At 42.8% G+C, this 24,139-nt stretch overlaps 2 protein-coding genes across 17 annotated transcripts in view; one reads left to right on the plus strand and one right to left on the minus strand.

The window, feature by feature from the left end:
* Positions 1-15,209, minus strand: part of AKAP11 (A-kinase anchoring protein 11) — a 63,837-nt gene extending 48,628 nt beyond the window's left edge. For 5 of the 10 annotated variants that reach the window (XR_012159124.2, XM_078853159.1, XM_078853158.1 and 2 more), the window contains exons 1-2: positions 12,082-13,153; positions 9,840-9,947 (exon numbers count right to left, since the gene is read on the minus strand). Coding sequence is in view for 9 of the 10 variants with exons in the window: in XM_078853159.1 (XP_078709285.1) it covers positions 9,840-9,899 (60 nt within the window). In the remaining variant the exon portion in view is untranslated. Of the gene's footprint in view, positions 1-9,839; positions 9,948-12,081; positions 13,154-15,074 lie in introns of those variants that run through there. The other 5 variants (XM_078853153.1, XM_073345573.2, XM_073345542.1 and 2 more) reach the window with 4 other exon arrangements.
* A 198-nt stretch (positions 15,210-15,407) lies between these two features.
* Positions 15,408-24,139, plus strand: part of LOC144930647 (uncharacterized) — a 39,578-nt gene continuing 30,846 nt past the window's right edge. For 2 of the 7 annotated variants that reach the window (XM_078853162.1, XM_078853163.1), the window contains exons 1-2: positions 15,876-16,219; positions 19,473-19,518. In XM_078853162.1, coding sequence (XP_078709288.1) covers positions 16,204-16,219; positions 19,473-19,518 — 62 coding nt within the window. In that variant the 5' untranslated portion in view covers positions 15,876-16,203. The other 5 variants (XR_013635912.1, XR_013635913.1, XR_013635911.1 and 2 more) reach the window with 5 other exon arrangements.

A 24,139-nucleotide genomic window follows, 5' to 3' on the forward strand; every position in this document is an offset into this window, starting at 1 on the left:
AAATATGGCTGCAGAAAAGTGGTATAACATGCCACTCCATAAGATGCCTGATAATTCCAGAGTGGGCAGCACTATTATCTTTGTACTCTCTGACACTGGAGATTGAGGTAGCATCTTTCCTTGTCAGACAAAAGGAAAATGTAAGCCTAAATTAAGGATTCTTAAAACTGTTCAAGTTGTGGAACACATTTTGGTAGAGTGATCGTCTCCTGGATCACTTGCCCTCTCACTGAAGATTGTACAACATCCCAACAACTAAAACAGTTATTTACACAGAAAGGTAACAGTAAGCAAGTGAAATATTTTAAAATGAAATTAATACTGTAAATGTTTTGGCCATGTGATAAAAATTAGTCATAGTGTCTTATTTTGCTATTCATTTAATATTCCTACTCCTATTTAATCTTCCTACTCCATCCTGCTATCCCCACATGCTGTTCAGTTGCAATTTCCTCCCACATCCTGTCCACCTTCTTGGTCTCTTCATTTCCCCTGCTTCCATGCACATGTTGGCTGGTTCCCGTCTCCCTGGACATTCCTCACCTATGGTTAGCTCCAGTCCCAATAACAGCTTATAGTTTCTCCCTAAAAATGTTGGTGGTGGCTAGTAGTCATTTAGCGAAGAAAACTAGGCTGGCCTCATCTCCAGTATCTACATTAACTAGTCAATAAGAAGCAGCTGGAAACCTGGAAAGCCAACACTATGTGATCTGACAATTCTTTGCAGATCACCAGTGGTCCACAGTTTGAAAGCTACTTAGGATGGTTCTCAGCTATTATTCTTCCTAAATTGCCTATTACATTACACAGTGGATCTCAACTTTCTCATGCTGGGATCACTTTCCCTTATTTAGCAATATGGGAATGGCAGGGTGGTCACAGTCCTCAGGCTTAGGAAAAAAACGGTTACTTACCTAAGTAGTAACTGTTGTTCTTCAAGATGCATTATGCACATATATTCTACTGCAAGTGTATGTGCACCCAATGCACTCAAGTCAGAGACTTTTGTTCTCAGAACCACTATGTGGCACATGACCCTCTGCTCTCCTCAGGCTCTCAGACGAGGACATAAAAGGAGTGTATCATACACCTCCCTCTCCTTTCCTTCACTTCACTGTATGCAATGTCCAAAGTATTGGGGAAGACAGGATGATTGTGAAACATCTCAAAGAACAACAGTTACTGCACAGGTATATAACCATTTTTTCTCCATCGAACAACTGTGCGCATATACACTTCACTGCAGAGGACTAGTTAGCAGTTCACTTACAGGTAGGGGGACTTCGGATTATCTGAACAGAGATTGTAACACTGATTTCCCAAACCTGGCATTGTCATGGGAGGCTTGAGTGATGGCATAATGGCTGGACAAAGTATGTACAGACCCCCGTGTTGCTGCTTTGCAGATATCAGCTAGAGGGATATTGCTCAGAAAGACTGATGAAGTGGACTGAGTCCCGGTGGAGTGAGCCATTATTCTTGGTGGAGGAGAGACTTTTGAAGCTCTGCTATGGTCTTCCTTACAGTCAGAAATCCAATGTGAGATTCACTGAGCAGACACTGACTGACCCTTAACTCTCTCTGTATAGACTATAAAAAGCCTTGGAGAGATTCTGAAGGACCTAGTGCATTCCAGGTACAATGCCAAAGCTCTACAAACATCCTAGGTATGAAATCTTTCTGCAGCTCAGGAAGAATGAGATTTTGCAGAAAACATCAGGAGATGAAGGGTTTGGTTCAGATAGAAAGCTAACTTTACCTTAGGCATGACCTGAAGGCATGGCTTAAGGAAAACCTTGTTAGCCAGGAGAGCCTGAAGTTCTGCAACCCTCTTTGTGGAAGTGATTGTCACCAGAAAAGCTGTCTTCATAGTCAATAAAGATAGTCAGGTTGTAGCCATAGATTCAAAGAGAGAGTGGGGCAGGGGGGATGAAGGGGGTCCTTACAGTTTGCAGAGGACTAGATTGAGATCCCATACAGATACAGGAGGGTAAATGTTGAATAGATCTTTCAAGAATTGGGAAGCAAGATGGTTGGAGAAAATTGAAAATCCTTCTATTGATAGAGGCAGTGCAGAAACTGAAACTAATAGACTCTGACAGAACTAACTGAAAGGTCTAATGACTTCAGCTGCATCAGACAGTCCAGCATGTGTGTCATCTCTGTGGGATGGGGCAAAAACTGTTGAGACTGCACCCAAACTGAAAATCTCTTCCACTATGCTCCATATGAGGCTCTAGTGAATTCTTTTCTGCTGCTTACCAAGATGATCTGAACCTCTCCGGACCACAATTTCTCATGAGAATTTGACCATAGTTAAGCTATAAAATTTCTTAAATAAATGTATATTAAAGTGTATACTCCTAGGTAGCAAAAAAAAAAAATGTGCCAAACCTAGTGTTAAGGCTCTATTTAGTTGTAAATCATCATGTTTTAATGGTTATATCAACTAATGAGAATGCACCTTTCTTTAGAAAACAACTGAGGTACAAATGGAAAAGCTGACTGAACTCAATGATTTAAACTGTCGTGATTTAAATCAATCCACTCCACAGAGACTGTCCATGCCATGAGGTGGAGACATTGGTGGTTGGGATGTAGAGACTTACCCTGGTTCTGAGACAGTAGATCCTCGACTAGGGGCAATGTTATTGGCAACCAGATAGAGAGATAATACCAATGCTGCCTTGACCATGATGGTGTGATAAGGATTAAATGTTGCTTTGTCTCTTTTCAGTTTCCTGAGTAACCTTGGAATGAGAGGAACTGCCAGGAAAGCATAGAAACAATGACTGGACCCAGAGAGAAGGAAGGTATCTCTGACTGAGCCGGGTTGCAGACCCTTCTGGAGCAAAATCTCCTGCACCTGTTGTTCAGGTTGGTTGAGAACAAGTCTATTATTAGATACTCCTGTAGTGGAAACCACTAATACGAATGGTCAGTCAGAAACCAAGCACTCTTATGCCTATCTGTGACAGGGATAACAGCCCTGCACACAGCAAGCTACTTAAATCCTGAGGTTTTTCTTTTTTAAATAATAAATTCTCCTGGTAACTATTAAAAATACTTTCTAAACTAACTGTATACACTAAAAGAGTTCTGAAAAGCTGGCTAAATGAAGCAAATGCTATGGGGAGCTCCAGCTGTCACCATAGGTGGTGAGAATGAACTGAGAAGGAAGCGGCAGACATGACCCTTTTATGCCCTCATCTGATAAAACAAAGAGAACAGGGCTGCATGTGCCACCTAGTCGTACTTCTGGGGGGAAAAGTCTCCAACTCAAGTGCACTGGGCATACTTACACCTGCAGTAGAATGTATCCGTGCACAACCACTTGAAGGAGAACTCAGGTTTCAGGTAGAAGTAGAGCATCTTCATCCACAAGTCAGGAGCAGGATCTGTTCTTAATAGCAACCAATGCATATAACTCCAATTCCTAGTTATGTTATGGCCCAAAACATGAGTATTCTCAAAGCTGCACTTGCTAGTTCTGCCTATTCCTCCCACACAGACAACCAGATATCTGTGAGATGTTTGGTGAAGAGTCCTAGTTTCAGCAACTGATCAACAAAGGCTACACTCATATTAGTTATACTGAGGATGTTCATATTTCACCCTGAGAACCATTCGGAGCAAACCAGTGCTGACCAGTGAAGTACTGTATTCAGCAAGGAAAAACTGTATTCAGCAAGGAAAATCCTTGTCACTTCTTTTCCTAGCTTAAAGCAGCAATTCAAAACTTTGCCACATCCTCTCAGGAGACCGTAAAACAGGAAATCCACATGTAAAAATGCTTCCCACTCATACTGAACAAATGTTAAAAAGTGAACAAAAGCCATCTGTACTTTCATCACATTGTAGTACCTCTTCTAAAAAGCTGTTCCTGAAGATCTGTAGCCATGTCATGAATTTATCAGGTGATTGTCACTGTAGAGGGGAACTGATTTAACTGACTAGCTGCAGCAGATACCAACCATAATAAAAACTAACAAAATCAGACACATTTACAATTATATTAGGCTTACGAGTTTCACTATTTGCAGATACACCAAATATGATGATTGGAGTGCTTTCATGTTTACAGTGTTGCCCCTTAATTAAACAATCTTCCGATCTAGGAAACTCTTAAGCTTTCACTTGAATTCAATGAGTTTCTTTTGTAAAGATGGCTGCTTGGGTTCCAAATGATACAGCACTCCCGTGGCCACATCCATGCACTCGAATCCTTTGGCAGATAATTAAAAACTCCTTTGAAGTATCACAGTAGTTGATAAGAATTCTCGTACGTCTTTTGGTCTGAGTCTGCAGAAAAGGAAAGCCAGACTGCAAGGAGGGGTTCAATAAGAGAGGAAAGGGAGGGTGGATCATGATCACCATGCTGGCTGGCTCCATGTAACAAAGCAAGGAGCATGCACTATAATCCAATTAACTGTCCTTTTGGGGAAATGTGGAGGACAAGAGGGAGCTGTAGTCAGATCCCAGCAGGCTTAGGAGACAGAAAACAATTTGATGGGTTCCTGGCTGCATGAAAATATAGAATTCCATGGTTTTAAAAAACAAACAAACAAAAAAAAAACAGAATTTCACGACATGTCTGAAGTGCTAAATTCAATGATGCATAATCGCAGAGTCCACAGGACCCTGACTGAGCTAAGCATAACAATTCATACCTCTCAGACCTATTGATTCAGGCAGGAATCACTGCATTGGTTCACAATCTGTTCACATTTTCAAGGATCTCTCTACAACCATAAGGGCTAGAATTCTAGTAAAAGGATAATAAAGGAACGGTAGCCAAAGCCCCCTAAAACTCACTGGACATCTAACTTGAGAACTGCAACAAGTAAGTTAATATAGTTCAACAACCCTTTCTAAACTACCAGTTTCTCATAAAGCAATACATATTCTGGAACATAAATTCAGTTTTAAAACTTAATAAAAAATTTACAACAGAATACAAACACAACCATGCCTTGTATCTCAATAAAAGCATCAAGCTCTTTGGGGGCAGGGACTGGCTTTTTGTTCTGTTTCTACAGCTCCTAACACAATGTGTTCCTGGTCTATGACTAGGGTTCCTAGATGGTACGATAATACAAATGCAAAATGAAAGGTCTCCAGTGACAGTTCACGTCATCTCAGAACATCGGGTGCAGCAAAGCTCAAACTTCGAAAAACCAGGAAACTCACTGAAGGTATATGCTTGTGTAACCTTGCCATTCCCCCCTCCCCACCACCGCCAGCAATAGCCACTGGCAATTATTCACAAGCACAGCAACTTCATTCAGTGTGTGAGTTGTAGCTGTACTGAATGGTTTGAATGTTGGAGACTGTAGGTGGGGCATGTTGGTTGAGGTGTATTTGTGAGCAAAGCAAACAGACATTAGTTTGAAGAAAGAAAAGGAGGACTTGTGGCACCTTAGAGACTAAAAAGTTTATTTGAGCATAAGCTTTCTTGAGCTACAGCTCACTTCATCGGATGCATTCAGTGGAAAATACAGTGGAGAGATTTATATACACAGAGAACATGAAACAATGGGTGTTACCATACACACTGTAATGAGAGTGATCAGGTATGGTGAGCTATTACCAGCAGGAGAGCAGGGGGGAAAAACCTTTTGTAGTGATAACCAAGGTGGGCCATTTCCAGCAGTTGACAAGAACGTCTAAGGAACAGGGGGGGGGGGGGAGATAAACATAGGGAAATAGTTTTACTTTGTGTAATGACCCACCCACTTCCAGTCTTAATTCAAGCCTAAGTTAATTGTATCTAGTTTGCAAATTAATTCCAATTCAGCAGTCTCTCGTTGGAGTCTGTTTTTGAAGTTTTTTTGTTGAAGAATTGCCACCTTTAGGTTTGTAATCGAGTGACCAAAGAGATTGAAGTGTTCTCCGACTGGTTTTTGAATGTTATAATTCTTGACGTCTGATTTGTGTCCATTTATTCTTTTACGTAGAGACTGTCCAGTCTGGCCAAAGTACACTATCACGGAGACAAGGTGGGTGAGGTAGTATCTTTTATGGAACCAACTTCTGTTGGTGAAAGAGACAAACTTTCGACAAGCTTCAGTGAGCTCTGTGTAGCTCGAAAACTTGTCTCTCACCAACCAAAGTTGGTCCAATAAAAGATATTCCATCACCTTAACTCTCTAATATCCTGGGACCAGCACAGGTACAACACTGCAAATCACATTATACAATCCTCTGCCCATCGGTGGGATATCTAATTGACTGCACTTCAGAGGTACATAAGACCCTGTATTGTTTCTCTTCCCTTGTTGTGTTATTTTCTACCCCTACTATTCCTATCCTCTCTCTCACTCTCTTGGCTTTTCATCAAATCCTGAAGTCAACTATGCTGTATTCATCCAAGCTTCCCTTGTCTAAGAAGAAAAGATATAATCAGATGACATCCCTGACCAGACTGTAAACCAAGGTCCAAGCAGCAAGTGTCGCAGTTGACTTGCCAGCCAAAGCACCAGCTCGTAACTAACCAGTGATCCAGTGTTCCAAAAACATCCAAAAAAACCTGTATTTCACACCTCTTTTCTGTCCTGTCTCTCCATCTTGTCTGTCTGTCTAGAACAGAATAAGTAAATGTCCTCTACACATCAGGACAGAATAAAAATACACTTTCCTTTTTCATCAAAGAAAGGTTGCGCTGAAAATAAGACTCTCATATTTTGCCTCCAAAAAGAGAGAAATTAAAGATTTTGACTAAGTTTGTTTTGCATAATCACTCAACCACAGTTTCAATATAAATGCCTGTTTTAATTTCTTGTTCTCTCTTATGTTTAATCAATAAACTTTTAATTTGAACTAATGCTTTTGGGTGATTGCCGCATAGAGTAAAACCAAGGCCTCTGTTTAACTTACTGATCTGTTTAATGTTGACAGTCAAAGAGTTTACAAACAGCTTTAATTCTTTAGGCCTTTGAGATCAGTATCAATACTACAGCTTCCCTCCCAGTGGGGCAGGGCTAACCCCAGATCCCGGCACTCACAAAAGGAGGCAGAGAGTGGGGCTCAGACACCCCAGGTGACAAGAGACCCCCCCAGATCCCAGCTCACATGAGATGGGGAAAGGAGAGGGGCTCAGACCCACCCACAAAGAGAAGCCCTCCAGAACCTGGCTCATATGAGGGGGCACATGGAAAGAGGTCACATCCCCATAGATAGGCAAGGGATCCCTCAGATCTTGCCACAGACACCTGGAGGGAAGAGAGGGAGGTTCCTACCCCCAAAGAAGCAATGCCTCCCCCATATCCCAGGTCACATGAGGGGGGCAGGAAGAGGGGTCTAGACCCTCCTAGATGGACAGGGACCCCCAAGACCATGGCACACACAGAGAGGAGCAGGGAATGAGGTTCAGACACCTCTGGGGGCAGGAACCCTGGATCTCAGCTCACATGGGGAGTGGAGAGAAAGGGGCTCAGACCTTCCCCTGACCCACCCCCAATCCTGACAAGCACAGAGAGAAGGGGAGAATTTGGGGCTGACAGGCTTTACAACCCCTCTCATGTCCCCTACCACCGATCCCCATTTATCCCCCTCACCCTGATGCAGCCCTAAATCCTTCTCACACATTACCTCCACAACATAAAATGCCTTTATCCTGCCAGTAAGCACTCATATTATAAAAATATTTAGATTATATTTATTTACAAAATAAAAACAAAGCCCTAACAGAGACAGAATTTAGTGATATGCCACCAAACCTTTTAAACATTCCTGCCCAAGGTGCGACTAGAACGGACGTTGCTTGGGGTGGGTCAGGTTCAAAGGACTATTGTATATTCCCTTGAACATCCAGCTTGTGTGCAGCTTTGAAGGCGAACAATTCTGTTAACTCTTCTGTCCACACAATCCAGTAGGCATGCAAAGACGTTTGTCAAAATTTGAATTTGACTTTCCCCAAAGGGCTGGTCGATGCCATGAACTCTGTTGGGGGGTAACTCTGAGTATGTGAAATTGTGATGCAATGATCTGAGCCCTGGGTTGATCTCTATCTGTGAGCAAAAACAGGCTGCTAGAATCTGTCAACTTTAAGAAAAGCTGTTTTTTTCAGGAGCTGTATTTTGGGAACTTGTTGATCAGAACCCTGCACCACCATAAGGCACACCAAATTTCAAGGCTATTTGAGTAACTGTAGATTTTAGAGCACTAAGAAAAATCTAGCTTTAAACAGAAACAAAATCATTGAGAAAAGACTTCCGATATTCCCCAGTCTAAAATGACTTATTTCAAAAAAGCATATAAGATTATTAAAGCTGCTAAACATCATACCCTAAATGAAACAACAAAACAACAACAACAGTTATAAATACCCTCCATAACAAATGGAGGACAGATTTTATTTTTCACCAAAAGCACTGCCCAGCAGAAGTTCACGTGAACTTGAGCATAAGCCAGTCAAGAACCTGGGGTGGAATTAATTTTTGTAGATACACCTCTACCCTGATATAACGCAACCTGATATAACGCGGATTCACATACAACGCAATAAAGCTCCGACACGCTGCTCTGAGCAGCGTGTTAAGGGTGCTGGGCCGGGCCCGAGGGGTTGGATAAGGGGCAGAGGGTCTCAGGGGCAGTCAGGGGCTCCCCCGCCCAGGGTCTGGGAGAGGGCACTTTTGGGGGCCATGCAATCCCAGAGTGGCCCGGGAGATTAGCAGGGGGCTTGGAGCAGCCTGCTCTGCTTCCCTCACCCCAGCTCCAGCCTTGTCACTCTGGGGAGGAGGCTTTGGGGAAGGGATCCCCCGCTGCACTCACCGGCAGAAGCAGAGCAGCCCGGCTCCAGCCCACTCCACTCCGCCAGCTCCCAGCCGCGGCGCTCTGCTTCCCGCTGCAGGTGAGTGCGGGATCTTTCCCCAACCCCCGCCCCTAGCGACATGGCTGGGGCCAGGGCAAGGAAAGCAGAGCGGGCTGGGGACGCGTCACTCCACTTCCTACCGCAGGTGAGTACGGGGGGCGTCCTTTCCCCGACCTCCTGCACTTACGGCGGCGGGAAGTGGAGCACCACGGCTGAGAGGTGGCAGAGTGGAGCGGGCTGGGGCCGCGTTGCTCCGCTTCCCGCCACTGCCGGTGAGTGCTTGTCAGGGGGTGTGGATAGGGGTCGAACCAGTCAGGGGACAGGGGAGTTGGGTAGGGGGTGGAGTCCTGGGGGTGATTAGGGACGGAGATCTCTGGAGGGGGCGGTCAGGGAACAAGGGTTGGGGGCTGCGGGGGGGGGGGGGGGGAAGCAAGTTGGATATAACGCGGTCTCATCTATAACGCGGTCTCATCTATAACGCAGTGAGATTTTTTGTCTCCTGAGGACTGCGTTATATCGCGGTAGAAGTGTATGTCTTATTATAACATCCTTAATACAAATGTCACAAAATAAGGTTTGATTGTAAACAACATATTTATGCTTTTTTTTTTTGTGGTAGGAAACCGTATACTAATATGAATACCTATTACTCACAAATAAAATATTTAGGTTTGCTAAATAAGGTAATCATCATCTAACCGTTGCAATTTTTCTGAAAACCTTCTAGATTTCATAAGAACTAGAGAAAACATGAAGCAAGAGGTAAGTCCACTTTGTCCATTGTTTAAGTTACTCAGTTTCCCAGATTTAGTCACATAATAGTGCTTCAACTGATTACAAATGTACCAAAGCAAAAGCGATTTGAAAATCACATGCCTCCTTAAATCTTTAGCCTACTAAGACAAAACAAAAAATGAAAATTTACTGGACCTGTCAGCTTATTTTCTTCAATCTAACTCTCAAGATTCAGATCACAAAGAATTAGGGTTAAAAAAAAAACCCCAAAACACACAAAATAGCTGTTTACCTTTTTCACTGACACTTTAGGCTTTGTTTGACTGCTTCGGGCCCTGGTATAAGTATCCATGGTTTAATTGATCTTAGTAGTCATGGAAGAAAGTCAGCTCAAAAATACCTATAGAAAAACATTTATCATGTCATTATTTTGTGCTTCCCATTTACATAGCATATATTAAGAAAAATAAATTTTGATAAAACAAGTAATGACTCCACAATTTTGTGATAAAAGATACCTTAAAACCGAACATTTTTAAAACTTTTTATCCACACAGATGTTGCCTTTTAGAAAAGATACTGCCCCTTTAAAGTTTATATTTAGTTTCTTTTAAAGAAAAAATGTTTGAAAATCTTATAATTAAAACCAATATACTTCCTTCTAGTCAATAGCGAGTGGGACAAGTTCCCTTGGTGAGCAGTGCCTGGTGAAAACGATAAATACTTCATTTTTAACATTTCAAATGGTTGTAGATGAATGGCCATGAAACTTACCAGAATTGTGTCACTGTCATTATTGGTGCAGAATAATAATAATTACAATTTAACTAGCTGTGCACACATACTTAACATATCTATATTCAAATGCACGCCAGAGAATGTAAGGACATTTTCGATTGTGCATTCTGCACACATCTTTGTTAAATCAAGACCATTTTTTCCAAACCAAGCAAAGACTTTAGTCCTCAACCATGAGAGCAATGAGGATTTGGAGCAGCCTCTCAATAAGAGCTGTGGGACAAACAACTTAGTTTTGAGAGAGAGCTGGACAAATTTTTGAGTGTGACTGTATGATGGAGTTGCTTAGGATGATAGGGGACAGGGCTCAACAGCCAACGGGCTCACTTCCCATTTATGTCTTAATGTTCCTAAAAGCTCATACTTCAAGGTTTCAGCCAGTCACCTGCCAGAGTCAAGAAGGGATTTTTCCACCCGCCCCCAATGTATTCTGGAAGGTTTTTTTAAATCTCCCTCCTCTGAAGCATCAGGGATGGTCACAGCTGGAGATGAGTCACTGGACAGAGACCGCCAGGGTTCTGAGGTGTCACCAAGCATTCTCTCTCTCGGGTACTTGGCTGACTGACTCCAGCTCACATGCACCCTTAGGCAGGGACCAAGCATGAAAAACTTGAATCTCATTATTGAGCTGTTCAGAAAGTTATGAAAGGAGGGAGAAAACGTAAACTCGTTTGCAATCTTATGCTATAACACCAAGTTTAAAAATCCTGGATTGGCAATAGGGTTGACTAGAAAGTCTAGAAGGTCTTTTCCATCTCCAATTTCTAATGATTTTACAAAGTCTAATATGACCTCTATCACTTTAAATAGCAGAGCTGGGAGCCTAGAAAAATTCTGCTCACACGTGGTCATTTCTTTTGGACAAGTCTGTAAATTGCCTCCACTATAATCATGGTAAAGGTTGGGTGAACAGATTTTGTCCATGGATTGGTACATTTTCATGATAATTTTAAAAAGCTAGCTTTGATTTTAATTTTGTTATATTCTTTGTTGTGTCACATCATCATACCTAAAGTATGACATGAGACAGATACCACACTTAAAGTCTACTGCAGTTTCAGAGTGACACCCATTTTCCATGACACAATCAGCACAGAATTTTTTTTTCCATAATTACAGATTAAAAATAAACAATTTAAATTATGAATATAAATGAGCTGGTCATTTTCAAATTATATTATGATTTTCAATTCAACAGTTGCATCTTTGCTTATGTGTAGAAAGAAAACCTAAAACATATGTTGTAGAAATGTAAGCTTAATACCATGGTATAGTGTTCATAAAGAGAGATGAACTTCTGGCTAAAAGATTCAATATCACTTCTTCTAAAACAAAAAACAAAATAAACCCAAATGAACAAACTATTTTCTATTTTCCTCTTATTTGCTGATTACACTACTATTATGGAATTGTCAAAATAGATCAATTGCGTATTGAAAACAGCCATTTGTTTGTATATAAACTGAAAGCTGGGAGAGTCAGTATTTTTGACAACACTACAAATAAGCAGTATCTCTCTTAGAAAGAGAACACACACCCATAGTACATTAAAACTGAGGATAAATACACAAAATGCTTAAAAATCTTTAGTCTATAATTTGGACTTGACCATTCTGCTATTTAAAAAAATTAACAAAATTAAGTTTGAAAACTGTCTCCAATGCAATTGCAGTCTATTTTTTCATGTTTTATCACAAAATATAACATTTTAGGGCATGTTCTAGCTGCATAATTACCTGTGAGGAAATGTTAAATTTAGTTACTCTTCTTCTGCCTTCTCAGAATTTTAAAAATAATCTTTCTTTCACCATTGTAAACACCAAGTCCTCATCTTTTTCCCATGTTAATCACAGAGTCAAAATTAACATAGCTATTTTTGTTTATTTCCTGGTAGTGTACACAGATGATAGCATCACAATCATAAAAATAGTACAGTGCTCTTTATTCATAAACTGCTTTAATTAAAAAAAAAAACTAACAATGTTAGGAACCATTAGGAAAGGAATAGATAATAAGACAAAGTATCATAATGCCACTATACAAATCCACCTTGAATACTGCATGCAGTTCCCATCGCCCCTTCTCAAAAAAGATACATTAGACTTGGAAAAGGTACACAGAAGGGCAACACAAATGATTAGGGGTGATGGATCAGCTTCCACCTGAGGAGAGATTAAAAAGAATGGGACTATTCAGCTTAGAAAAGAGATGACTAATTGGGGATATAAAAATCATAAATGGTGTGGAGAAAGTAAATAGGGAAGTGTTATTTACCCCTTTTCATAACCCAAGAACCAGGGGTCACCTGATGAAATTGATAGGCAGCAGGATTAAAACAAAAAAGAAAGTACTTCCTCATACAACAGACTATCAACCTGTTGAACTCATGGCCATGGGATGCTGTGAAGGCCAGAAGTATAACGGGGTTCAAAAAAGAATTAGTTAAGTTCCTGGAGGATAGGTCCATCAATTATATTAGCCAAGATAATCAGGATGAAACCCCATGCTCTGGATGTCCCTAACACTCTGATTACCAGAAGCTGGAACTGGACAACAGAGGATGATTCGCTTGGTAATTGCTTCAGAGGGAATGAACAGAACAGAACATCTGGCACTGGCCACTGTCAGAAGACAGGATACCAGGATAGATGTACCACTGGTCTGACCAAGTGTGGCCATCATGTTCTTCTGCAGTACTAGGAAAGGAACCAGAAGAACCCTCAAAAACTTTTAATTATTTTGCAGTTTTCCTGAAGTAAAACGGTAGATGTAAGCAAAAGTAAATATTTTTTCCTACCCTAAAATATACATTTTAAACCATTTTAAGGAAAGTCAAATGTTTGCTTAAAGTAAACAAACCCTACTTGATCCATCTGTGAAAACGTCATAATTACCATCAGAAATGTTGAGAGTGGGGTTGCTTCTGGATATGAAATTTCAAATTAACAAATAAAACCTTTCTGAAAACATTATTCAGTAGAACCGAAATGGTCCGTTAGCGTAATTTGTCTTTTTTATATAAAAAGGTAAATTATACAACAGAATGAGACAAATAGTGTGGCTGCAACAATAACACCATAAAAATTAAAAGTTATTACTTGATCAAAAAAATCTTATTTGCCCGGAATGAGTAGAATTTAGCAAGAGAATAGGGACTGTGACATTACAAGTGAACCATTTTGGGGAAAAAAAGCATTCTATATTCTTTTGCTGTCCATCCACAGTAAGAGTAAGTAATATCACTAATTTTTTTCATCATCAAGTGAAAGTGGACTTTTAAATTTTGTGCAGGGCAGTGAAATTTCATAAGAAATTTATGAAGCTGATCAGCATGAATAGTTAGCAATGTAATTAGGCATAAAAACAAGACATGAAAAATCCACTTGCCTAGTCACTCACATTGACTGGAGACCTTCCCCTGACAAATAGGTCCAATGTCACCAATTTACACATAATTTAGGATCTCAAAACCAAGTTTCTACCTATTTCCATTAGCATATCTAAGTGCTAACCCTTAAGGCTCTGAAAGAATCTTTCAAACGTGAACACATGCAATGCTGTCTTCCTGAATCTGAGATGGACAGCTCCAATGCCTCTACTCTACTTTGTCCTGCTTTGAGCAGGGGGTTGGTCTAGATGACCTCCTGAGGTCCCTTCCAACCCTGATATTCTATGATTCTGTACCAATCATATCCTTCCCAAGAAGCAGCAAAGTGAAATTAAGATGACTAGTCATTTTTATTATGCTTAAACTTTATTATCTGTATTACAATAATACTGGAGAATTCCAGTCAGGATCTTAGTGTGGTGCACAGATGTTATTCAGAACTTTTGGGCAGAAGTGAAACTGGCTGCTTGGGAAAGTTTCCAGCAGCCATGAGGCAGACACTACCACGAACAGGGATCAACTCACAAAAATAAAGTCGAGGAGAGTGAAATAGAAAGCTCTCTCCCCCCGCGGCCAGGAGGCCCAGACCTGACAGGAGAGGGGGGGAAAGAACAAAAAACGAAAGCCCTTCACTTATACAGCAGCCAAATTGGGGGAAGGGGGGGCGGGAAGAGAATTCATATTTACTCAGCATCCACAAGCCAGAAGCTGATGTAAAGATTATAACAGGTGCGGGGGGGGGGGGGTGAGGACAGTCTCTGCTCAAAAAAAGGAGGACTTGTGGCATCTTAGAGACTAACAAATTTATGCTCAAATAAATAAATGGGTTAGTCTGTAAGGTGCCACAAGTCCTCCTTTTCTTTTTGCGAATACAGACTAAGACGGCTGCTACTCTGAAACCAGTCTCTGTTCAGACTCCCAGCACCTCGCACTTGACAGCGGCGCACCCTCACACTTGGCCCTGCCCCTGGGGCTCGCTGACGGGTCCCGCAAACCAGCTCGCCATCCCCGGCTCTGCTGGAAAGCCCCAGGGAGCGAGCCCAGCGCTGCTGCGACACACACGCACCCGGGCCGCTACCGGGGTCAGCTCCCAGCCGGGGAGGGGGGGTTTCTGCCGAGCGCTCCGCGCAGGGAGGCGACAACGACGCTCCCCTTGCGGTGACGGGGCGGGGAAGCGGCCCCGGATCCCTCCCCGCACGGGACCCGGGAGCGAGGGACCAGCGCCCCCGCTGCAGCCCGCCCGGATCGTTCCAAGCGCCTGCGCTGCCCGCCCGGGTCTGTCACTGGCAGCGGGGCGGGAGGCGCCTCGGGGCGGCGGAGGGCGGGGGGGGAAGGCCGTACCTGACTCCGCAGCGTCCGGCACCCGCAGCCATGGCACACCCCCCTCCACAGCACACCGCCGCCGGGCCCGCTCCAGCCGCCGCCGCCGCCGCCCTCTCCGCTCCGTCCCACCCCTCCACAGCTCTCGCGCGACTTCCAGCCAACCGTCGCGAGGTTCGCCGGGCCGCGCTCGCGCGCACTCGGTCAGGAAAAGGTCGTGTGGGAGAGGCCCTCGCCTCCTATTGGGCGAGGGGACAGCGCGAGCCCCTCTCCCCCCCAGACTGAGCGAGACGGGGAGGGACAGGGGAGGGCGGGGTCAGCACGCGCCTCCGAGCCCTGGCGCGGCCGTGACCAGTGGAGGGGGTGGGGGCTGAGCCCGCTGGCGGGCGAGGGAGGACTCGGAGAAGCGGTGCAGAAGGGGCAGCGCGCGCGCGCCCTATAAGACCCCGCCCCCCCCCCCCCGCGAGACACGTGCGGGCCTGAGGCTCGGGCTGGGGGCCGGCCGGGCCCCCACCCCCTGCAGCCGGGGGGCTGAGCAGAGAAGGGGCACCGTCGTGCTAGGCGGAGGGGTCCTGCCCTTGTCCCTGAGCGGCCTAGCGAGGGGCTGCTCGGCTGTTGGTTCCCAGTCGCCGCGTTCGTGGGGCCTGCGTGACCTTCTCCGGCAGCTCTGGGATCTTCTCCTGGCGTTGGAGCCGGAGCGGCGCTGACCAGGCCTGCACCGCACGCTGTAGCCGGAGCTGGCTGGTGCATCAGCCGTGGGGGCCAGGAGCGGCCCTGCCAGCCTTAGGCTACTCCGCACTCCAGGGACCAGCCGAGGTGGGTTAACTGTTTCAGCCCCACTCTTCAGGCAGGGGGAAGTCTGTGTGTGACTAGATCCTGCTCCCAGTCCAGTTGATGAGAGGGCTGCAAAAAAAATGGCCACGGGCCAGCAAAAAGCAACCCCCGAAGCCAGCCCAACACCAGTCTTCTGATAAACCCGTACCAGTGCACAGACAACACCGAAACTCTCAAAGGCTTCACAAACAATCGGGCATTCAGAAGAGGGGAACCTCTACGGACTCCCACACAAACACTCTCTTCAGCTCTAGCCAAGCTTTTGATCTCCCCAGAGCTGCACTCAGCTTCTCCCCCCCACTCTTCCTGAGGTTAGATGGCCTTAGGGATAGGTAAGCACAAAAGTTAAAAACCGACGTCTTTTCCAGATTCTTCAGCTAGGGCCTGCCCCAGCTGGTACTGAACTCAATAGAAAGCGTCCTGTTGATATCAATGACAGTTGAATCAGGCCCTATTACCAGGAGAATAGGAAGCAGAAGATTCTGTTCATGGGACGTCTGTCTTGAGGGATGCTCAAACTGAGGCAATGACAGCACGGTCTCAACCCCTTCTCTCTAATTTAGCCCCTGAGAACGTCTCTCTTCATTCCTCCCCAACCATTTGTTAAATTCAGCGCTGCAAGAGTGTCTCCAACCTGTACTCCAAGTCTGATGACATATTCAAAGTTTACAGTCAATATCTCTTGCAGGTTCTTATGCACTGTTACAACAATATAACACTTACTTGTATATGCTGCAGGGGCTCTTGCTCTCTTTTCTTATTTTTTAATCTGTATTAAAAATGGTGTTTCAGTTGGATGTATTCTTCATTTTATGGCAACATCTGTTGATTTATTAAAAAGTTTATAGAGGCTCCCCTATCATTTTAGCAGCCTGTAAGCAGGAGCTGTCCCACAGACGGAACACAAGCAGCAGCAGGAAGAAATGACGTGAAGCACAATGATTGCGTAACAACTTGGAGCAGGGATCCTCTGAGAATGCTTCAAAATGCCCCCAGGATCCCCAAAGGTTGGCTTAACCCATGTTCCTGGACCAAAGTAGCCTGAGAGGAGAAGGACCTACAGAACCAGGGATCTGACCAACTGCAGGCCCAAGACCGCCTGCATATGGTTGGGGCTACCCAAACATGCACACTGAGCCTGAACAAGCAGTAGTTGAGAGAAAGAAGAGAATTCCTCAGTTGCTCTCAGCCACAAAGATGATACCGGTGGCTCCACTAGCCAGGAAAGAACTAACTGCCAGCCATTTGGCTTCCCTTGTACCAGGGTACCCCAAAGCAGCACCTGTCCATATCACAGTGAGAGGTGCCCCGCCTTCCTACCAAGCTTGAACACTCTTGAGCCTTGTGCTTGATTTCCATACTTTCCCCTTTCATTCCTTGTTCCCACACACACCATTTCTAATTTCACTCTATTCTTTCCCTTAATAAAGTGTTAGTTTCTTCTTACTGCTGTTTAGTCCATCATCATTTGGTAGTTCTCAGATGCATCATGAGGTCATATAGGCTACACATGCATATATTTACCCTACTACTACCACTTGCATCTTAATCTGTATAGTCCAGGAAATCTAGCAAATTAGGGGCTACGATCTGTGCATTTGCTGGGGCTTGGAGCATAAAGAACCAGGAGCCGACTGATCCCAAGGAGGTCACAGAGGTGGGACAAACAAGCTCCACCACTCTTGAGGACTAAGAAGGAAGTCAAATACACTTGGAGTCAAATTTGACCTGACAGTATCCATTAAGAAAATGCTCCCAGGGAGCATTTACATATTCTGTATACTTGTCATCCCTACAGTAGATAAATTTCGAAAGTTCTGCAGTTCTCCAGTTAACAAGCTTATGACGGAAAGTTCCTCTTTGTTTCAAAATACCTTTCAGTGTTCAGGACAATTGATAATAGGGTGACCAGATATCCCAATTTTATAGGGACAGTCCCTATATTTGGGGCACTGTATTTTATAGGCGCCTATTACCTGCTAACCCGTCCCGATTTTCACATTTGCTATCTGGTCACCCTATCAAAGTAATAACTCTATCAGAATGGCTTTTTCTGAATGTCAAGACTTACTCAAAGTAAAATCATTTCAGAACAAAACAGGAACTAAATATGAACTAAAAGGAAGCTTTAAAAATAAACTGTGACATCTTTTTCCTTTTATTCAGAAATAATAAGTTCTTATGGCACTTTGCCAAATCTTTGACATTCAGGATTTATAACCACCAGGAAACCATGAAAACATAACCTACAGTACACCATTGTTTGCCCAGAAAATTGTTTTCATACATCGTGTTAGAAATGGAAATTATTGACTGTATTGAAATGTTGATATTTAAACAGTCTGATCTAAATGTTGCGTTTGTGATTACACAAGAAAATTGGTTAGTTATTGGACACTTCTTATTCTCTATGTTGCCTCTGAAAAGAACATCTCACAGCAGCAGTTTCTGGGCTCCCGAAGCTGGATGTTCTATAGGATATATCTAGTTTTATTTTTCATGTATGCATGGGGGGGAATACAAACATATCCATTGCAAATGATTGAAAATTCAGAAGTTGGTAATTTTATTTATATTCTAGAATCTTCCATTCCTAGATGCAGTAGAGCAACCCGAAAGGCAGCAAACAGTTAATTGCCTTTTACATTCAATTCACATTTTCATTTTAAATACAGGCGTACAGGGACAAAGGACAAACAAAACTTGTATCTAACCTAACATAAATAAGACTGGCTGATTAAGACCACAATATGGTGGGTATTACGCTGCCCAAGTATCAGCTACCTTGCTAACTATTGCTAAAGAGTTTGTAAATCCATGTGGACAAAATTCTGAGGTAGAGTAACAGGACTTAAAACGCATGTTGGAAATAGTTTCAGATTTCAGAATTGTCTCTCTTCTCTTTAGAGATCAAGCAAGGCCTACTTACATAAACCCACTACTGTTTTGTGGCAGCTCCTGCCATCTTTACTAGCTGTCTCCATTAATACAATAATTTCTAGTGCACATTTTAGGATCAAACCAGCCTTAGCCAATAGCTGTTTTTGGATTGCTTCATTTGCATAGCACACCCAGCAGGCCTTTAAATTAATGTGTCGTTTAAACTCCAAACTGGCAATGCTCTGTTAATTTTCTTAATTTGCCCACATATTCGTTTGCTTTTTGATTCAGCATATAATTCACTTTGCAATTAACAGTGGCTTTGAGGATAGGTGATTTTGTAGAATTTCCACTATCTCAGCAAATGCTTTGTCCGTGGATTTAGTAGCAGTTATACCATGCAGCGTCTTATAAATTTAGTCCATTATGCTCCATAAGACCACCACCTTTTTTGCAACAATTGAATTGGTAGTTATGTACCATTGCAGACTCTTGACACAGATAAGCCATTCCTTTACTAAGCTATCAAGTCAGTTTTCCCAAACAACCAGACATTTTTAACGCTTTACTTTGTAAATGAGTAGTTTATTCAGTCCTGGTGGCTGCAGGTTCCTTTTCAGTTTCACTATAGCTCATGGTCACTATTTCAGTGTATTCCTGGATTAAGATCTCATTGCCAATTGTTGTGTCTTTTCCTTTTTACAGAGTATGCAAAGCCTACCTACTGTGACAACGTTCCCCTTCTACCTTGGTGGGTCTTGTGCTTATTGACGGATTTGCTTGCCTCGGAGATTCACGGCAGCCCTCAGCTTGGCCGTTTTCGTGAACCCACAGTCCAGGTCAACTCCTCCTGTGTCTGATCAGGAGTTGGGACGTTTGGGGGGAACCCAGGCCCGCCCTCTACTCCGGGTTCCAGCCCAGGGCCCTATGGAATGCAGCTGTCTAGAGTGCCTCCTGGAACAGCTGTGCGACAGCTACAACTCCCTGGGCTTCTTGCCCATGGCCTCCTACCAACACCTTCTTTATCCTCACCATACCTTCCCCCTGGTGTCTGATAATGCTTGTACTCCTCATTTCTCCAGCAGTATGCCTTCTCACTCTCAGGTCCTACTGCCTCTTGCTCCCAGCTCCTCACATGCGCACCACAAACTGAAGTGATGTTTGTGATGTTTTTAAACCAAGGTGCCCCAATTATCCTGCCTTATTTGATTCTAGCAGCTTCTTGATTGGCTGCAGGTGTTCTAATCAGCCTGTCTGCCTTAATTGTTTCCAGAAAGTTCCTGATTGTTCTGGAACCTTCCCTGTTCCCTTATCCAGGGAAAAGGGACCTACTTAACCTGGGGCTAATAGATCTGCCTTCTATAACTGTCCTTTAGCCATCTGGCCCGACCCTGTCACACTACATATATACACACTGCTGATCTGGCAGGTTTTGATGCATGCAACACTGCACACACTAGAGGGCGCTCAAACTATTTAAAGGGATACTACCAACACACTAGAATAATGTTTGGAAACTTACTAACGGAGGGATTGTCTCACAATCTTCCTTGATTTTCCTCAAAGATACCAGAGGTACCAAGATTTGAAACATCTACAAAATCCTGGACTGAGATCCTCCTCCCTTTTTCAGCTCCTTTGCGCAGACAACCTGAAAGCCCCATATCTGATCAAGGGAGAATTTTCCCAATGCAGGTACTCGCAAAGATTCCCTTGCAAGCCCTTGTGTAGGGTTTGTGCTGGGGTGGGGATGTGGGTAAGAGAAGACTATCAGGGGAAGCACTGCAGTACACAGCACTGTGGAGATTCTGAACAATGCTATAAAAACATAGAAATGTAGAAGGGACCTTAATAGGGCATTTAGTCCAAGCCCCAGCACTGAGACAGGACTATAGTCTGTATGGCAGGGTAAAGAGGCTGATGCAATTTAGACAAGCCCCTGGCCTATGCCAAGTTACACTAGAGAGCTCTCCAGCCTGCAGAGCAGCCCAGGATCAAGAGCGCACAAGGTTGACTTAAAGCCATCATAGGCTGCAGTAAATAATCTCAGCCCTGCTAATTAAAGTTGTCACAGTTGGTAACTAGAGAGACTAACCTGGTCAGTTTGCCATTTTCATGACTATCAAATTTTACTGTGATTCAGTTTAAACCATGAACTTTACCAAAATTATAATTTCCAGCTTCTTCAGAATCTGTTTTGTCCTAGAATCCTAATTAAATTCCAAATTTAAATGCCAACACCTTGTAGATAGCAGCTTGACTGCCATTTGATGATGGTCCATCTATTGGTATCTTCAGTATTACAACTCACACTGAGAGTGGAGATAAAAATAATTAAATAATTCCTCCAAAGATACAGTACTGCACAGTAATCCCTAAGCACTGCTCTAAGGCTAATTCTAAGATGTGTTTTGGTTCATTGTGGAGAGAGACTTTATATATTACATATTAGTACTTTTTGAAATAAGACATGAAGGAGATTGTGCTGTTCTTTTGGACTGCATCCATCATATAAAAACTCCAACACTTTAATCTGAATTGACGCAGGAATGATCACATGCATCCCATTTCATCAAACATCCTTGTACTATGGAAAGTTCAAGAGGAGTGAGAGATTATAAATTTTACTGACAGGACTTTTCTGAACAAACTCATGGAGAAGTGTTCAAGTATGTATGGATCATTTGATTAGAAATAACAAAATATTCAACCAGGTTTACATAAAAGATCTTTATTGAAATAGCTCCTTGATAACGAAGACATTATTCAGAGCAGCATGAAGTCCTCTACCTTGGAATACAGTTTGTCATTTTACTGTTGCATAGTGCAAGACTGACTTTAAAATATGGAGGAGCCCAGGAAAATTATTGTGGAAGAGTCTCGTTCCATCCATCTCTTTTCCCTTCTCTCATCTCATCATAGGAAACATAGGAATTGCCATATTGGATCCGTCTATAATATACTCCTGTAACTTGTCCCTGACAGTGGCCAGTTACTGCTGCTACAGAGAAAGCTGCAATAAACCTAATAATTAAAGAATAATCAGAACATAGGGGAAATTTCTTCATAATCTCTAGATAATCAAGGTGGGTGAGATAATGTCTTTTATTTCAGCAACTTCTGTTGGTGAGAGAAACAAGCTTTCAAGCTATGCAGACCTGAGGAAAAGCTCCAGAAGTTCAAAAGCTTGCCTCTCTCAGCAGCAGAAGTCGGTCCAATAAAAGATATTACCTCACCCACTTTCTCTCTCTAATATTCTGGGACCGACAGGGCTAAACCACCATTGCAAATTTCATATCTCTGACATTTAGCACAATCATCTTGTGTCCAAAGCATGAGCACATATCTCTTTTATTTGAAAAAGATATCCTATCTCATGCAACTATGAATGTTCTCGCTATTCATATAGGCCTGATCCAATAAGTCCCATTGACTTAAATGGGCATTGGATCAGGCGCCAAGTGATTAATCTAAATATCTCATGCTAGTGAGTTTCACATGCTAAGTGTGGGCTGTGTATAAAGCAATGCCAATTTATCAGTTTTAAATATGATCTCTAAATTTCAATGAATGCCACATTGTTCACTATGAAAAAGGGTAAATGGAGCATCTGATTTACCTTATCTACACCATTTTTCATTTTGTTTACCACTGCTGGGATCTAATGTTGAAAGGAAAGGACATAAGGACACTGGATATGAAGTTAGAAATTGCTATGAGGCATGTTGGGACAGTTACATGACGGAAAGAGGTTGAGAGGAATGGAATTTCCTGCGCATAGCTTAAAAGGAAACCACCATGGAATGAATGACATGTTCCTATCATCATCCTGATCGCTTTGCTTGGATGTTGTATCACTTTTCCCTGCTCTTCAGCTGCTTTTGTCTTTTTAAAGCCTTAATTCTGTGACCTGATTTGCACACATGGACAGTTATAGTCACCCCTAAGTCAGTGAGAGCTCCAGGATGCTCAGCTTCTTTGAAAACAAGGCTTCTAATCCAGATGCCTAACAATGGAATTAAGATCCTATTTTTCAGAGTAGCAGCTATGTTAGTCTGTATCTGCCAAAAGAACAGGACCACTTGTGGCACCTTAGAGACTAACAAATTTATTTGAGCATAAGTTTTTGTGAGCTACAGCTCACTTAATTGGATGCATAGAATGGAACATATAGTAAGAAGAAATATATATACATACAGAGAACATGAAAAGGTGGAAGTTGCCATAGATCTAAGTTTCTAAGATCACCCAGGCATCATAGGCTACCTGGCTATTCCTCCCTTAGAGTTGGTATGGCAACTTCCACCTTTTCATGTTCTCTGTATGTATATATATCTTCTTACTATATGTTCCATTCTATGCATCTGATGAAGTGGGCTGTAGCCCACAAAAGCTTATGCTCAAATAAATTTGTTAGTCTCTAAGGTGTCACAAGTATTCCAGTCCTATTTTTGGCACCCATTTTGGAAAATCGTGTCCTAGAGTTGTAAGTGCTAATGCACTTGCCTCACTTAAGAGCTAGCTAGCTTGTTTTTAGGAGTTGCAGATTTTAAGTAGCTCAAGAGGATCAAGCTAGTACCCTTAAATCCCAGTGTACTCAAGAGTTTCTAAGATCACCCAGGCATCACAGGCTACCTGGCTATTCCTTCCTTAGTTCTCAATGCCCTGATTACTTCTTAACTTTAGGGAGGTAGGGGACACTGCATAGGGTTGCCAGTTTTGGTTGGATGTATTCCTGGAGATTTATCACATGACATAATCATTAATTAAATCATTAATTAATTAATGTGACATATATCACATGACATAATCATTAATTAAAGACTAATCTTTAATTCCTGGAGACTGCAGGCCAATCCTGGAGGGTTGGCAACCCTAACACTGCAGAATGCAAGGCATGGTGACTATTGCCCTGTTGATCTCAAAGTGTTCACGTTCTAGCTGTTCAGGACATTGTGAGCTACTAAGTGATATTTGGGTGCAGACTTTACAAAGAGCCACAACTTATAAAGGTGACTGACTAGCAAAACTCCTAAATTCAGTCAGAGCAGAGACCCAGCTTTTGAGGCTTTGAGCTTTGCCAAAGGACTGATCCATAACTCTGAAATGCCAGCATTTGGATGTAGAACATTACATACGTTGGCATGTTGCTCGTCAATTTTGGGTTAACATTAGTATCCCCATCTTCCATGGCATAAATAGAAGCAGTATGGTGAATAATACTAATAAATTTAGGCTTCAGAGTAGCAGCATTAGTCTGTATCCACAAAAAGGAGTACTTGTGCCACCTTAGAGACTAACAAATTTGGTGCCACAAATACTCCTTTTCTTTTTACTAATAAATTTGTTAGTCTTACTTTATTTATTTTAAA

The sequence above is a fragment of the Lepidochelys kempii genome, chromosome 1, assembly GCF_965140285.1.
Source record: "Lepidochelys kempii isolate rLepKem1 chromosome 1, rLepKem1.hap1, whole genome shotgun sequence".
NCBI lineage: Eukaryota > Metazoa > Chordata > Testudines > Cheloniidae > Lepidochelys > Lepidochelys kempii.